At 43.5% G+C, this 15253-nt stretch overlaps 1 protein-coding gene and 1 long non-coding RNA gene across 6 annotated transcripts in view; one reads left to right on the top strand and one right to left on the bottom strand.

Moving 5' to 3' along the window:
* Positions 1–11433, top strand: part of LOC128113582 (uncharacterized) — a 47840-nt gene extending 36407 nt beyond the window's left edge. For all 5 annotated transcript variants that reach the window (XR_008219540.1, XR_008219539.1, XR_008219538.1 and 2 more), the window contains one exon: positions 11069–11433. This is a non-coding gene — a long non-coding RNA (uncharacterized LOC128113582). The remainder of the gene's footprint in view (positions 1–11068) is intronic.
* Cenph (centromere protein H) lies at positions 623–15233 on the bottom strand. Its single transcript, XM_052743367.1, has 9 exons — positions 15056–15233; positions 12241–12296; positions 11444–11492; positions 11007–11081; positions 8523–8579; positions 6105–6168; positions 5481–5532; positions 2994–3157; positions 623–1436 (listed from the first exon to the last, which is right to left on the bottom strand). The coding sequence occupies exons 1-9, from the start codon at positions 15172–15174 to the stop codon at positions 1344–1346; spliced, it is 729 nt and encodes a 242-aa protein (XP_052599327.1). The 5' UTR covers positions 15175–15233; the 3' UTR covers positions 623–1343.
* Between the last annotated feature and the right edge of the window lie 20 nt (positions 15234–15253).

A 15253-nucleotide genomic window follows, 5' to 3' on the forward strand; every position in this document is an offset into this window, starting at 1 on the left:
CCCTGGTGGCCTCCTTTAGCGAGTCCCTTCTACACCCAGTGCTAGAGATCCAACCCCGGGGCTTGTGCATGCTAAGCAAATGCAATACCTCTGAGTTACAGCCACAGCCAGCACCTACCATCTAAAAGCACTGCAGCCATAAAAAGTGTCACAAGCTGGTGACTGTGAGTACGGGATCATTTCAGATTCAAACAGCAATACCTCCTTTCCTGTCCTCATGCCTGCCTCTCTTTCCCCTGACCTCAGTCCACAGAGCTCTGCCTGCCTCTGCCTCCTGAGTGCTGGGATAAAAGGTGTGGTCACAGTAAGGGCAAAGTTTGTTATGCTGGGGACGTCCTGGCATCGGGGTCTGAAGCAGCAAGTCCAACATCAAGACCGAAGTGATTGCATGCTGCTGCTCAAGTCCCTTTCTCTACTTACACCTCCCAGGAGCCCAGGCAGTAAATGGGGCCACCCACAGCGGGCAGGTCTTCTCAGTGTAATTAAGGCAGTCAAGACAATCCCCAACAGACGTGCCACGGACCCATCTCCCAGATGACTGTAGATTTTGTCAGGCAGATAATTAACACTGACCAGCACAACCTCCAAATATTCAAGAGTTATCCAAAAACAAAACACGGAGTCTATAAGATGTCCAGTTTTAATTCTTTTAAAGATTTGTTTTTTATATGTATGTGTGTGTTGCCTGCATGTATATACATGCTCCACATGTATGCCTGGTACCTGGCTGGGGCCAGAAGATGATGTCAGAGTCCCTGACATCTTGCAGAGGGTTGTGAGCAGCCATGTGGGTGCTGGGAACTGAATCTCGGTCCCCTGCAACAAGAGCAGCCAGAGATCTCAACCACTGTAAATTTTCTTTTTTAATTAATAAGATAGTAACACTGATTCTTTTTATTCATTAACTTATAAAAATAAAATGCTTGCTAAATAGAGAAGGGGAAAAAAAGAAAAAGTCACAACCCACAACCTTACTTAAACAATCAACGACCCTTTACACTGTGGATGCTTTTCTAATGTGCTGGTTGACAAACCAATGCACAGATACATCCTGAAAGGCACTACCGGGAAAATGGTTGTGAAGATGTCACATTCTGTGATAGTTGGACCAGACAGATGCCTTCTTTCCAAGACTACAGTGTTCAGACTCCTGCAGAGTATGCCAGTTTCTTTAGTGATCATATTAAAAATAAAAGATTTCATGTCATATCATCAACTCAAGCCCTCAGAACTGAAGCATCAGAACAGTTCCAAAACCACTTCTTACATTTCCCACGAACTCCGCTATTTAAATGACAGACTGGGCACAAAAACAATGTTCAAATGCCAAAGCAGGATTCTTATTAGATGGTGGTGAGATTCTTCTCCAGCTGCAACACGATTTCCCTGAGGGCAGGATCCTCTGCCCAGTTGATTTTACTCCCCAAAATAAGGCCCTGCAATTAAAAGAAAATTAAGTACTTAATTTAACAAGATTTTAACAAATCTTTCCTGATTTTTTCCCCCCCGGACAGGTTCCATGTAGCCCAGGTTGGCACCGAACTTACTATGCATCAACTATACAGCTGAGGATGACCTTGAACTTCTGGCCCTCCTTCCTCCACTCACTCAGTGCTGGGATTATAAGTCTCTGCCAATATGTCCAGGTCGCATGGGCTGGGGACCAAACCCAGGGCTTTGTGGCTGCCAGGTGAACACTCTATCAACTGAGAGATATCCCAGTGTCCTTGGACTATCTCATCTAATGTATACTGAGCATCTAGTGGTATGCAGCACTATGATCAGGAGGAAAAACAGTACCACACCCTCAGTTTTCCCCTGCAACAGTGGCATCCTCACCTTGCATGACACTGGATGGTATGTATTCCAGTGTTCACCTGTGGGTTCCCTGGATAGCTTTTACTCATTAAGAACACTTGCAGTCAGGCGGTGGCGGCGCATGCCTGTAATCCCAGCACTCAGGAGGCAGAGGCAGGTGGATCTCTGTGAGTTCGAGGCCAGCCTGGTCTACAGAGTGAGTTCCAGGACAGGCTCCAAAGCTACAGAGAAACCCTGTCTCAAAAGAAAAAAAAAAAAAAGAACACTTGCAGAGCTCCCCAGACTACAGGGAAAGTACCGTCGCCTGGGGTCAGGCTAACTTTGCACTGTCCGTGTGCACTCTCGTCCCTCTCTGGTGAAACAGGAACTATAACCAATACATTTTATTTTCAAAAGAGGAAAAAAAAAGTTTAGTTCATCAATGTTTCAAACCTTTAAGAACAGTAAAAAACATTTTTATGGCAGACAATGAGTAGACAATGAAGAAATGATTAGGATCATAATTAATGAGAATTCTGGTCATTACCCTTTGATAAACAATGGCTCTATGATAGTAAATTATTGATTGCAATAATGTTTAGATGGATTTTAGAAAGTGTTATGTTATGTACAAAAATATTAAGAATTTTGGCCTATAGAAGGGACATTCTTGACAGGTGGTAGGGACACATACCTTTAATCCTAGTACTTGGGAGGCAGAGGCAGGTGTATCTCTGTGAGTTCGAGGCCAACCTGGTCTACAGAGTGAGTTTCAGGACAGCCACTGATACACAGAGAAACCCTGTCTCAAAAAACCAAAAAAAAAAAAAAAAAAAAAAAACCCAAAAAACAAACAAACAAAAACAAACAAACAAAAAAACACCTTTTGTTTCTATATGTATGGATTTTTTTTTTTTTTAAATCTACATGCCTATCTGCTCATCAGGGCTATTGAGGCCAGAAGAGGAGATCAGATCCCTTGGGACTAGAGTTACACAGAGTTATGAACTGAACCTGAGTCCTCTGGAGGAGCAGCCTGTGTTCCTATCTAAGGAACCAACTCTCCAGCCCGTTTCTGTTTTTTTGAGTCATGGCCTTGAATTCCTGATCCTCCTGCTCTTCTCTCCCAAGTGTTCAGATTACAGGTGTGTGCCCCATGTCCAGCTACCTCTGTTCCTAATTTATATAACTGTTACCTGGAACACATGTTGAATAACTGTGGTAATCTTTATCTCCGTCTGCAGCTTCTTTTGCATGGTCTTGATTATTTCCGAATTTTCCATACTGTCCAGATCCTCCTTCTGTTTGCTCTTCTCGGTTTGTATTTCTAAAAGCTTGCTTCTTGAAGTTTGTTTTAATTCTGTTAGGTTAAACATAAAACAATATTATATGGCCTGCCTCTGCCTCACTGTGCTGGGATTGAAGGTGTGTGCCACCACCACCTGGCATGTTTTGGTTATTTTTGGTTTTTTGAGACAAGGTTTCTCTGTCTAACAGTCCTGGCTGTCCTGGAACTCACTTTGTAGACCAGGCCGGCCTCAAACTCACAGAGATCCGACTGTCTCTGCCTCCCGAAAGATGGGAGTAAAGTCGTGTGCCACCATTGCCCAGCATGTTTTGTTTTGTTTTAAAGACAGGGTCTCTCTCTATAGTCCTGGCTGGCCTGAAACTCACTATGTAGAGTTACCTACTTAAAGGCATGTGTTCCCATGACCCATAGGACAACTTAATAAACAAGTAACCAATGAGACAGCCTATACATGTAATCCCAGTCTAGAGTCTGCCTGAGACCTCCACACCAATGAACAAAAATCCCTGCCCTAGGAGGAAGGATTGTAGGGGCCAGAGGGATCAAGGACACAAGAAAACCTGAGAATCAACTAACCTGGGCTCACAGGGGCTCACAGAGACTGAACCGACAACCAGGGAGCCTGCATGGGACGGACCTAGGCCCTCTGCATATATGTTACAGCTGTGTAACGTGGTCTTCTTGTGGGACCCCGAACAGTGGGAGCAGGGGGCTGCCTCTGACTCTGTTATCTCCTTCTAGGACCCTTTCCTCCTACTAGGTTGCCTCATCCAGCCTCAACAGGAGAGGAGGTGCCTAGTCTCATTGCAACATGATATACCATGCTGGCCTGCCCTTTCTGAAGAGAAACCCAGGAGTGAATGGGGGAGGAGAAAAGGGAGGGGAAACTGCAGTCTGGACATAAAAACAAAAACAAGGCCGGGTGGTGGTGGTGCATGCCTTTAATCCCAGCACTCAGGAGGCAGAGCCAGGCAGACCTCTGTGAGTTCGAGGACAGCCTGATCTATAGAGCAAGATCCAGGACAGGCACCAAAACTACACAGAGAAACCCTGTCTCGAGAAACAAACAAACAAAAGAAATATATATTTCAATAGTTTCAACTAAAAGGAATCTTATGCCATAAGATTCATATACATACATACATATATTTAAATATATATATTTTTAAAAAGTCTTGCTATAAATTCCTGTCTAGCCTGCTGTACACTATGTAGCTCAGGCTGGTTTTTTTTTTTTTTTTAAAAAGATTTATTTATTTATTATGGATACAGTGTTCTGCCTACATGCATGCTTGCAGGCCAGAAGAAGGCACCGGATCTCATTATAGATGGTTGTGAGCCACCATGTGGTTGCTGGGAATTGAACTCAGGACCTCTGGAAGAGCAGCCAGTGCTCTTAACCGCTGAGCCATCTCTCCAGCCCTCAGGCTGAGTTTTGAACAAGTGGCGAACCTCTGTCCTTTCGAGTGCTAGTACAATTACATTGTAATAAATTAGGTGCTAAGACCGTGGAAGCATCTACAATGATAACTGAGAAATTATGCACACTGTAAACATGTTCCTATGGAAAGACTCTACAATGACATACACGAAACTGAAGTCGCAAAGAGAGGGGCATGACTTCTTACTATATTTTCTCTATCATTTGATTCTTCACTGAGAGAATGTACTCATATTGTAATTATTTTTTAATTTTTTTTTTATTTTGAGACAGGCTCTCATGTAATCCTGGCTGGCCTTGAACTCACTATAAAGTAGAACATGACCTGACTTCCTGATCCCTGTGTCTAAGCTTTCAGAGTGCTGGCTTTATGGCATGTGCCACCACAGCTGACTGTGGTTTAAAGCTCTAAAACAACAAAACCTAAGCAAAATGCATCTCACACCCAATTTCCTTAACTGCCACGTTCAGAAATTTGGAAAATTAAATTTATCAGCTGCTGAGAAATCTGTCCCTGTTAAAAGCTAAAGTAGATAAAAATGTGTTCCATAAGTAATTAAATAATTAAAAGGGCCAGTGAGGCCAGGTGGCAGTAGTGCGCACCTTTAATCCCAGCACTCAGAGGCAGAGGCAGAGCTCTGTGAGTTCAAGGCCCGCCTGGTCTACAGACAGAGTTCTAGGAAAGCCAGGACTACACAGAGAAAACCTGTCTGGAAAACCAAAACCAAGGGCTAGTGAGACAGACCAGTGAGTAAGGGTCCTTGCTCCCAACCTGAGACCTGACGTGGCAGAAGGAAAGACTCTTAAGGGTTGTCACTGACCTCCACGGGAGCGTCTCAGGGGATGTGCATGTGTTTGCATACACACATACACAGACACACAGACACACTCACACACACAACTGCAAGAAAATTTTAAACATAGTCTACATACGAAGTCTCTTCTTCCTAACATCAAGCAGCTTTGCCTCTAATTCCGAAGACTCCTGTTTATCAAAATGAAATTAAAGCATGTCACTCAATGATAAATTGATAATACATCACTGAGTTTCACATAGTCTGATTTTCTTAAGCTCCAATTTCCCCCTTTTTTTAATCTTTATTTTTGTTTGTGCTTTATTTTGAAACAAATCTCCTATATAGCTGGCCTTGAACTTACTCTGCATGCTGGGATTAGGCAAAGGCATGTCCCACTACACCCAGCTATCTCTCAAATAGCCCAGGTTAGCCTCAACTCACTATGGACTCAAGAAAGACTGAACTGATCCCGGTCTCTGCCTCCTCAGTGCTAGGATCAGAGGCGTATGCATTAATACTTGTCCTGAAGCTGAGATTTTCAATTCCCCTATTTCCACAAAGCCAGAGGAAGGAAATAGTCACTTAAATTATATTGATAATTTGCAACATCAGTAACAAGTAAGCTCTATGATAAAACAACCTAAGGAAAGCGATCTGTAGACACATAGTCCCACTGAACGTCTCAATCTTGTGTCATACAGTTAGCAGCAAGATGTCATCAAAATTATGAAACACGCAAGCACCCCACGTGCCAGCTTACCTCCTGTGACTTCATTATCAACTTCTGCAGCTTTAATATGTGCTTCAGGTCATCAGCGAGCACACTGCAAAGGGAACAAAAATATGACTTATTTACTTCAGCTAAAACGAATAAATCTCAGGGCTGAAGAGGTAGGTCAGGGGTTAAGCGCACTTACTGCTCTTGCCGAAGACCCAGTTTGGGTTCCCAGCTACCACATGATAGCTCACACAACAGTCCAGTTGCACCTTCAGTTCCAGGGATCTGATGCCCTCTTCTGGCCTCTGCAGGCACTGCATACATGTGGTGCACATACACACACACCCACAAACACTTATCCATATCAAGTAATAAAAGTAAACCTTGGGGCTGGGAATGTAGCTTGGTTGGCAGACTGCCTGCCTAGAATGAACACATTTGAACAAACCATGGTCTAGATTTAATCCCTGACTGCATAAATGGGGTATAGCGGCCAAAGCCAGCAATTCCTGGACTCAGGAGGGTAAGGCAGGATTTGAGTTTGAAGCCAGCCTGTACCACATAATTAATTCAAGGCCAGCCTGGGCTACATGGAAAGGCCTTATCTCAAAATCAAAGAAAGAACACAAGAAAACCAAACCCAAAACAACAATAAAAAAATGAGCTATTTGAGCAGCCTGGACCTGGGCTTGGGGCACCCCAGGGTCCAGCGGTTGAGTGGTTTCCTAGAGCCAGGGGACAGAGGAGGGACTTCTGTAACGTATTTACTGAAGCCAAGTAAAGAAACATTTGGCTGGCTAATGGTGAGATGAGAGTGTCTAATTAAGGGCTTGCCGGTGGTTTTTGACCGGCCAAGTGGTTTTACTGTTTACACTGGGCTCCAGCTTGCTCACACAATAATCTAAGGTGCCACAACCCAGGAGCGAGAGATGTCCACACTAAAAATGGCCCTATTCAAGTGACTGTTAACAGCTGTAAACTCCAAAACATGCTACAGACACTGCTTGGTCTATTTGAACTTTGTTTTCATGAGGTATCCGGTAGGTATGGTGAGTCTAACTTGCACTTTGCTCCTGTAACATAAAACTGTTTTGTTTTTAAAATTATTTTATGTGTATGGGTGTTTCACCTGATGTATGTGCGTGCATCAAATGTGCATTAGTGCCCTCAGAGGCCAGAAAATGGCATTGGATTCCCTAGAACTGGAGTTACAGATGGCTGTAAGCTGTCATGTGGGTGCTGGGAATTGAACCGGGGTCCTCTGGAAGAGCGGCTAGATCTAACTGCTGAGCCATCTCTCCAGCTTCACTACAAAAGTGTTTTAAGGCTTTGTGAGAGGGCTGAGTAAGTAAGGGTGCCTGTTGCCAAGCCTAATGAGCCAAGTCTGATCCCTAGACACCAACGGTGGAGAGATGTGACTCTGGCAAGTTGTCCTCTGATTTCCAAGGGGGGGGTCATACCCACTCATCCCCACACAAGGTGAATAAATAAATGTTTTAAAAAATTTTTTTTGAGACAGGGTTTCACGAGAGTCAAGACTAGCCTCAAAATCACAGAGATCTGCCAACCTCTGCCTCCTAAGAGCTGAGCTTAAGGCGTGTGTCTCCACATCTGGCTCTGAAACCTCAGAGTTTAGGATCTGTAATCTGAGTCAGCAGGAATATCAAGAGGTTACAAATCGGCCTGAATGAAGACATCCAGACGGGAGAGGTGTCCAGATCCATCCCAGAGCTCTGGTGCTCATGGGAGGGTATATTAGATCATAAGATTTTGAGAGCCTTGGGAAGAAAGATCGAAGATGTGGCCTGAGGGGAGACTCTTAGGATTTCTAGGACTTTTATTTACACTTCTTAACAAACTCTAACCAGAACCAGCATCTAATTTCCTTCCCTCTTCTGTCCCTCCCACCTTTTCAGCACTGCGACTGAACTTGGTGTCATACGTGCTAGCTAGGTGATCTACGGCTAAGCTGCATCCCAGACCTTCCTTTTTTTTTAAAAAACTTTTTGAGACAGGGTCTCATTAAACTCACCCTGTATCCCAGGCAGGTAAAACACGCTCATTTCTACCAGTGAAAAACAAGGACTGTCCTGTTTCATTAAGTTGTTACTGGAGGACCTGAGTTCAATTCCCGGGGCCCATATGTCAAGAGAAAACTGAGTGACTCCTTCAAGTTGTCCTCACACACACACATACGCACACACGTTTATTTGTCTAAGTTTTTTGAGACAGGGTCTCTCTCTACATAGCCCTGGTTGTCCTGGATCTCACTCAATAGACTAGACTGGCCTCAAACTCACAGAGGTCCTCCTGCCTCTGCCTCCCAGTGCTGGGATTAAAGCTATGTACCACCACAACTGGCTCATGCACATTTTTTTAAAGTCACAATCTAAAATCATTTGCATACCTCCCTTATTGTCCCCATTCTTTCCAAATCCTGGAAAAAGTAAAAAGTCATACCTACTCTCAACGCCCACCTTTTCCATGTTATTTTTAAGTGCAGCTGAAAGTTTCATCCTAAAAAAACAAGAAAAAGAAAACATTAAATAACAAAAAAACAAAATGACATCTTAGAGAAAAAGCTTGTATTATACAGAACAAGTAACATTTATAAGGCATTAAAATTTTTTAGAATAACAAGATTGATTTCCCTTCAAATATACACAAAACAGTATGTTTTAGAACAGCATTGCACAGGAAATATTCTTTTTTAAGAAATATTTTTATTATCATTTATTTAAGGATACATGTATATGTTTGCACACGAGTAAAGAGGACAGAGGGTGCCAGACTGCCTAGAGCAGGAGTTACAGGCAGCTGTGAGCTGCCAGATATGGGTGCTGGGAATTGAACTCAGGTCCTGCTAGGAACTGAATGCAAGTCCTCCGCAAGAAGGGCATGTGCTTTTAACCACTGAGCCATCACTCCAACCCCAGGGAATATTCTAAAGTAAAGAATTAAGTCATGGAAATAAGAAAGAGCAGCCAAGCCTTGTGGACATCAGCATGGGCCTGCTGAGGAGATGCAAGGGGTATGGCAGGAAATGTTACACCCTTTTCCCCATCTGACACGAGGTCTCATGTAGCCTAGACTGGCCTCAAACTTTTTTTCAGCTGAGGATGACCTTGAACTTCTGACCCTCCTGCCTCTCCATGCACGTGCACCCCCATACCAGCTTGACTGTGAATGTCAAAGCACGCCACTTTAAGCTTGCAGAGTGAGCTATGCAAGACACTGGACTTCATCTCCACCACCACACACACACAAAGGGCACACAGCTAGGCATAGTGGATATCTGCCTATCGTCCCTACCATTCAGGAGACGGGAGGACCTAGAGTTGGAGGCAAACTTGAACTGGGTGAGAGAACGGGCAACTAAGTGCACTGGTAGCAGAGTTATTTCTTCCTTCCCTCTCTATATAACTAGTTAAAATAGCTTGAATTACTTTTTTTATGTATTTCTGTGTGTGTGTGTGTGTGTGTGTGTGTGTGTGTGTGTGTGTGTGTGTGTGACATGTCAGGGCACACAGGTGAAGGTCAGAGAACAACCTGTAGGAGCTGATGCTCTCTGTCCACCCATGCTGGTTCTAGGGGTCAAGCTCAGGTCATCAGACTCGTCAGCAAGCCCCTTTAGAACTTAAAGTCATTTGGAAAGGTCAAAACTACAAAGTAGTAGTTATAAGAGTCATTCATTTTCAATTATTAAATCACAAGCCTGTAAGTGGTCATGTTTGTCTATTAATATATATCACCATAGGGAGACATGCTAAGACATGCGTCATTTGCAATCTGATCACTATAAGAATATAATAGAAGGTACACAAAGCGGCCACAGCATCACTAGGTAACAGAATTTTAGGGAATTACTTTCATATATGCAGTCTTGTCACTGACAGAAAATTCCTACACAGTGCATGGATACTGTACTTAGCACAGAGCTTATGATATTATATTTATATTCAAACCCCTATTCAAATATACTTAAAAATACCAATATAGAGCTAGACACAATCAATATGCCTATCCCAGAACTCAGCAGGAGAAAGGAGGTTTTATGAATTCCAGGCCCAGGCACTTATCTCTAAATACAACACAACACAAAATAATCCAAACCTAAAAAAAAATGAAAACCCCAAATGCAAAACCAGTAATTAAAGTATATTTAAACTTTATAACAAGGGAAGTGGCCCTCTCCAGTCATCCCAGAATGTGGACGGCTGAGGCAGGAGGACTTCTATAAGTTTTAGGTCAATTTGAACTGCATACCAATTTCCAGGCTAGCCTGGGCTATAGAGTGAGACCTTGTCTCAAAACAACTTTATGACAAGTCTATGTATTAACAGTTACTGAAATAAATGGATCTAAGTAGCACTTTTAAACACCAATGTGTTTGAAATTCTCCACTAACTCCATGAAGACTCCTTATCATCCCTATCCTACATACCTTCTTCAAAGGAAGATACTAATGAATAATGTAAATCTTCTCTCAGGGTTAGAAGTTTCTGTAACATTACCTAATCATCTTTTTTTGTCCCTTCCTCTTCTCTTCCTGTGCCCTTCCTTTTTTTGGAGATAGGGTCTCACTACTTAGTCATGGCTGTCCTGGAACTTGCTATGTAGACAAAGCTGACCTTGAACTCAAAAGGATTCACCTGCCCCTGCATTCAGAGTGCTGGGATTAAAGATATGCACTTCCAACCACTCCCAGATTCCCCTCCCCTTCCACCCTCCACTTAAAGATAGGATCTCCCTGTGTAGCCAAGGTTGGCTTTGAACTCATGGCCCTCCAACTTCATTCAGCCTCTTGAGTGCTGGGATCACAGGCTATGGCTGTCTTCTAATCATCATTTGATTCAGCTCAGTTAAAAAATCCCTTCAAACGTCTCTCCATGCTCATTTTTGCATTTAGTTCACAATTCTTAGTAGTATTAAGGTAAAAGTTACCTGTTTAGTGCAAGATTTTTCATTTCAAAATTACTTTTTACATCTTCAATTTCATTTTCCAGGTCTTCAATTTTACTGTTAAAGAAACATGAACCAAAGAATGTCAGTCAAATTTGTTACTGAAACTCGGATTAAGTAAACACGAATTTAAAAGTTGGGAAAAAGGTTGAACATCTCTATTTGAACAGAAGAAAACTACAGGCTGATGGCTGACTTTCTTCACTAAGCGAGATCTAGACAGTGTCGGGGGAATGCCAGACAGCAGAGAAACAACCACCCCCCAGCACCAAAGACCCCACTGCAAATCAACAACCTCCCAACAAAGGCATGACTTATTCATTTGGAATCATAAAGGAAAAGAAAGACAGCATTGTAAAATGCACCGTATGACCAAATCTTAGTAAAAGCCACAGATAAAATATTAAAATATGACGTACAATTCCATTTGTTTTTCTTGCATGATCTGTTCTGGAGTTTTTTCTTCATCTACAAGTAAAAAGTTTTCTAAGTCAGCAACAATTTTATTTAAATAAATATTTAATGTGTGTGTGTGTGCATATGAGGGAACACATGATAGTCAGAGAACATCTTGTCAGTCAGTTCTCCCCTCCACCACATGGGTTCTAGGCATTGAACCCAGGTGTCAGCTTATTTGGCAAGCACTTTAATTGGCTGAGGCATCTTGCTGCAACCCCCCACCTACCTCCTCTGCCTCTATTTCATAAGTATTTTGCATGTTTGTTTACCTGGTTTGCTACACAGAATGTACACAAACAACTTGTTTTTCTCTTGAGACAGCATCTCTCGGTGTAGCTCGGGCTAGCCCAGAACTCAATGTGGAAATTAGGCTGGCCTCAAACTTACAGAGATCCGACTCTCTCTACCTCTTGAATGCTGGAATTAAAGGCATGAGTCACCATGCCTGTGAAAAACAACTTTTTGTAAAGCTGATTTTCTTCCCAAGAATACCTCTCGTCTGGAGCCTGGAGACAGCTCAGCGTTTAAAAGCACTGGCTGCTCTTGTAGAGGATCTGGGTTCAATTTCCCACTGCCCAGATGGTGGCTCACAACCTCTGCAACTCCAGTTCCAGGGAACCCAATACCCTCTTTAGCTTTATGGTATAGATATACAGCAGGCAAAACAGATGCACATGTAATAAAAATAAATAATTTTTAAAACCAATAGCACTCATCAGCAAACTAAAAAAACTTACTTGAAAATGAAACTACTTACTTGCATCAATCATCGACTTGTATTCTAAGAGTTGTTGTTTAGTCTGTGCCCTCAGCCTGCAAATTGAAACACAGGGCAGACAGGAAAGTGTTCATGGATGGCGGTTACAATCATCATGCAATACATGCAATACATGAAACTTGACATTGACATCTTCGCCTTTAGCCTTATAAAATGGAATAGAGTGGGAAAAGGGCATGTTGGAGAAAAAAGTTAAAAATGTAATTCTTACATTAATAGGCCAGACCAAAATGTACTTAATGAAAACTGCTATAAGTAGGTAACCAAAAGTGATGACACCTCCAAACTCTATTAGTGTTACATACAGACTGTAATATTTTCAGGAGGGGCTGGAAAGATGGCTCTGCCATTAAGTGGGTACTGCTCTTGTAAGATAACATAAGTTTGGTTCCCATCACCAACACCAGCTGTTCATCATCAGCTGCAAATCCAACTCCAGGAGGAATTTGCCACTTCTGACCTCCAAGGGCATGCATTTACATGTATAACACACAGACAGACAGACACACGCACACACCCCTAACTAAAAATAATGAAAAATTTTTTCTTTTTTCTTTTTCCTTTTCTCTTTCTTTCTTTCTTTCTTTTTTTTTCCTAAGAGACAGGTTTCTCTGTGTAGCCCTGGCTGTCCCGGAACTCACTCTGTAGACCAGGCTGGCCTCGAACTTAGAGATCAGCCTGCCTCTGCCTCCCAAATGTTAGGATTAAAGGCATGTGCCACCACCCCCAGTTTTGAAAATACATCTTAAAAAGCTGAGAATGGAAACGCATGCTTTCAGGGCCAGCTGTACAGCCCTGAAACGGTCTTCAAAGACCCGACTCAACACCTAAGAAACATCTGACAGATGATGAAAGCTTACACTACAGCAAGTTCTTTAAGTGACAAAGTTCCACATGAAAACAAATTCACACCGGGAATCAGGCTAGTCATCCCAGTGACCTGGGGGGCTAAGGGAGGAGGACAGAGCCAGTGCAGGCCTGCGGGTTTCAGACCAGTCTTGGCAACTTATCAATCTCAAAATAAAAAGTCAAAAGGACTGATGATGTAGCTCAGTCTTAGAGTGCTTGCCTAACAGGCTTCAGGCCCTAGGTTCAATCATTACTACTGCCAAAAACAATCCCACCTTCGACGAGTTATTATAGATGAAAGTAGAAGTGTTGTCTAGATACACTCAAAAAAGTTTCTTCAGCTGAAATGGGAAGAAGTTGTCATGGTTATAGGCAGACAGACAGATAGACAATCTGACAGATGATGCAGGATATTTGATCACACTATGAACCCAAAGATTGCATTATTGACTGGAAAAACCCGTTTCTAGCTGTGATGTGGCTCAGCCCTAGCACACATCATTAATCCAAGAGCTTTCTACTTGAATATTGTAAAAAGGATTAAATAAAGCCAACCAGGAGGTGAACCTAGGAAAAAAAAAACATAGAGAGTAAGAGGGAGTCGGGAGGACGGATAGAGAGACACATAGGAAGAGAAGGGAGGGACATTCAGTTTGGGGAGTCTTGTTTGAGGCTGCATAGGAGAAAGTGAAGGTTTCTGGGACCTCCGATGAGGAGGAAGGTCAGCTGGGTGCTTTTTCCACCTCTCTGAGCTAGCAGGCTTTCACCCCAGCATCTGGCTCCCAAGTCTTTATTGGTAAAATCAGACAATTGAGATTTTGTTAAAAACAACAGATGGGCCTTTGTATGGCTAGGCATGGTAGCTAATGCCTATAATTCTATCACCCTGAAGGCAGAGGCAGGAGGATTACTCCAAATTCAAGGTTAGCCTGGTATATATAGTTATAGCTTGCCAGTGCTACACAGCAAGAATCTGTCTCAAAAATTCCAACAAGTCTCTTTGTTATGACTTTTAAAGTCTGCAAAACACTTTATTATTTTTTTTCCTGTAAAGAACCAGATAGCAAATAACTTAGGATCTGGGAGCCATACAGTCTGTTTTAACTACTTATTCTGCCCCTGTAGCAGAAAACTGTGTTCCAATAAAACTTTATGAGCATTACATTTGGATTTCATGTGTTATGAAATATTTTTGGCTCCCATCCTTATTTAAACATGGAAGAACTACGCTGAAGCCCAGTGGTACAGCACATGCTACGAATACACCAGACCCTGGGTCCCATCTCCAGTACCAAAAGACAGCTTTTCTTAGAAGAGCAGCAGAGTGGATTTGGTCCACCTTAGGCTGAGTCAGCTCCTTGACATCAAATTTCCCCTAGAAACTGCTGAGTGGAGAGCATATTAAACACCAGCCGAGTAGAACGGTAAACAACCGAAGCTTCTGGATGTAAAGGGTCTTAGCCATAAAAGGTGGGTTGGGCCGGGTGGTGGTGGCACACGCCTTAATCCCAGCACTCAGGAGGCAGAGACAGGGGAATCTGTGTGTTGGAGGCCAGCCTGGGCTACGGAGTGAGTTCCAGGACAGCCAGGGCTACACAGAGAAACCCTGTCTCGAAAAACCAAAAGAAAAAACTGCCCCCGCCCCTTCCTGTAGCTTGGCTTGGATGTATGGCTCAACCAGCCGGGACCACAGTGGCAAAATAGGACAGGTTCGAAGCCTAGCTAAGGACGGAGCACGGCGCTAAGCATTTCCTCCGAATGTCTCACCTAACCCCTCGCCCCCAGCGGCTCTGCACGTAGGGTAGCCTTTGCTGCCCCCTTCCCCGACTGTCGAGCTTACAGCGGTTAAACTAATAGCCATAAGAGTCAGCCAGTGAGTCTGAGTTTGAGCCCTGGGCCTCCTGAGCAAGGAGGAGATGCCGAGCGGGATGCCGGGCGGGAGCACCTGAGCAGCAGGCGGATGCGGTCCTCCACGTTGTCCTCCGCGGCCTGTGGCACACCCCTCACCGCTCCGCAGTCCTCAACCCCGGCCGCAGCCCCCGGCGGCTCCATTGCAGAGGCCATAAGTCTGAGCTCTACCGGAACATCCGAGCGTTTATTCCCGCCACGAAATTGACACCCGGAAGTGCCCATTTCGTCCCGC

Source organism: Peromyscus californicus, unplaced genomic scaffold (genome assembly GCF_007827085.1).
Source record: "Peromyscus californicus insignis strain IS unplaced genomic scaffold, ASM782708v3 Scaffold_18__1_contigs__length_77618521, whole genome shotgun sequence".
Taxonomy (NCBI): domain Eukaryota; kingdom Metazoa; phylum Chordata; class Mammalia; order Rodentia; family Cricetidae; genus Peromyscus; species Peromyscus californicus.

Bases quoted from the DNA above. Each gene is read 5' to 3' on its own strand.
- Cenph (XM_052743367.1), bottom strand. From the start codon at position 15,174: ATGGCCTCTGCAATGGAGCCGCCGGGGGCTGCGGCCGGGGTTGAGGAC. The intron at 11,082-11,443 runs GTACGTCATATT...TTTCTTTAACAG, and splicing joins CAAGAAAAACAAATGGAATT to TAAAATTGAAGACCTGGAAA. The intron at 1,437-2,993 runs GTAACAGTTATA...TTTTAATTGCAG, and splicing joins TTATTCAACATGTGTTCCAG to GGCCTTATTTTGGGGAGTAA.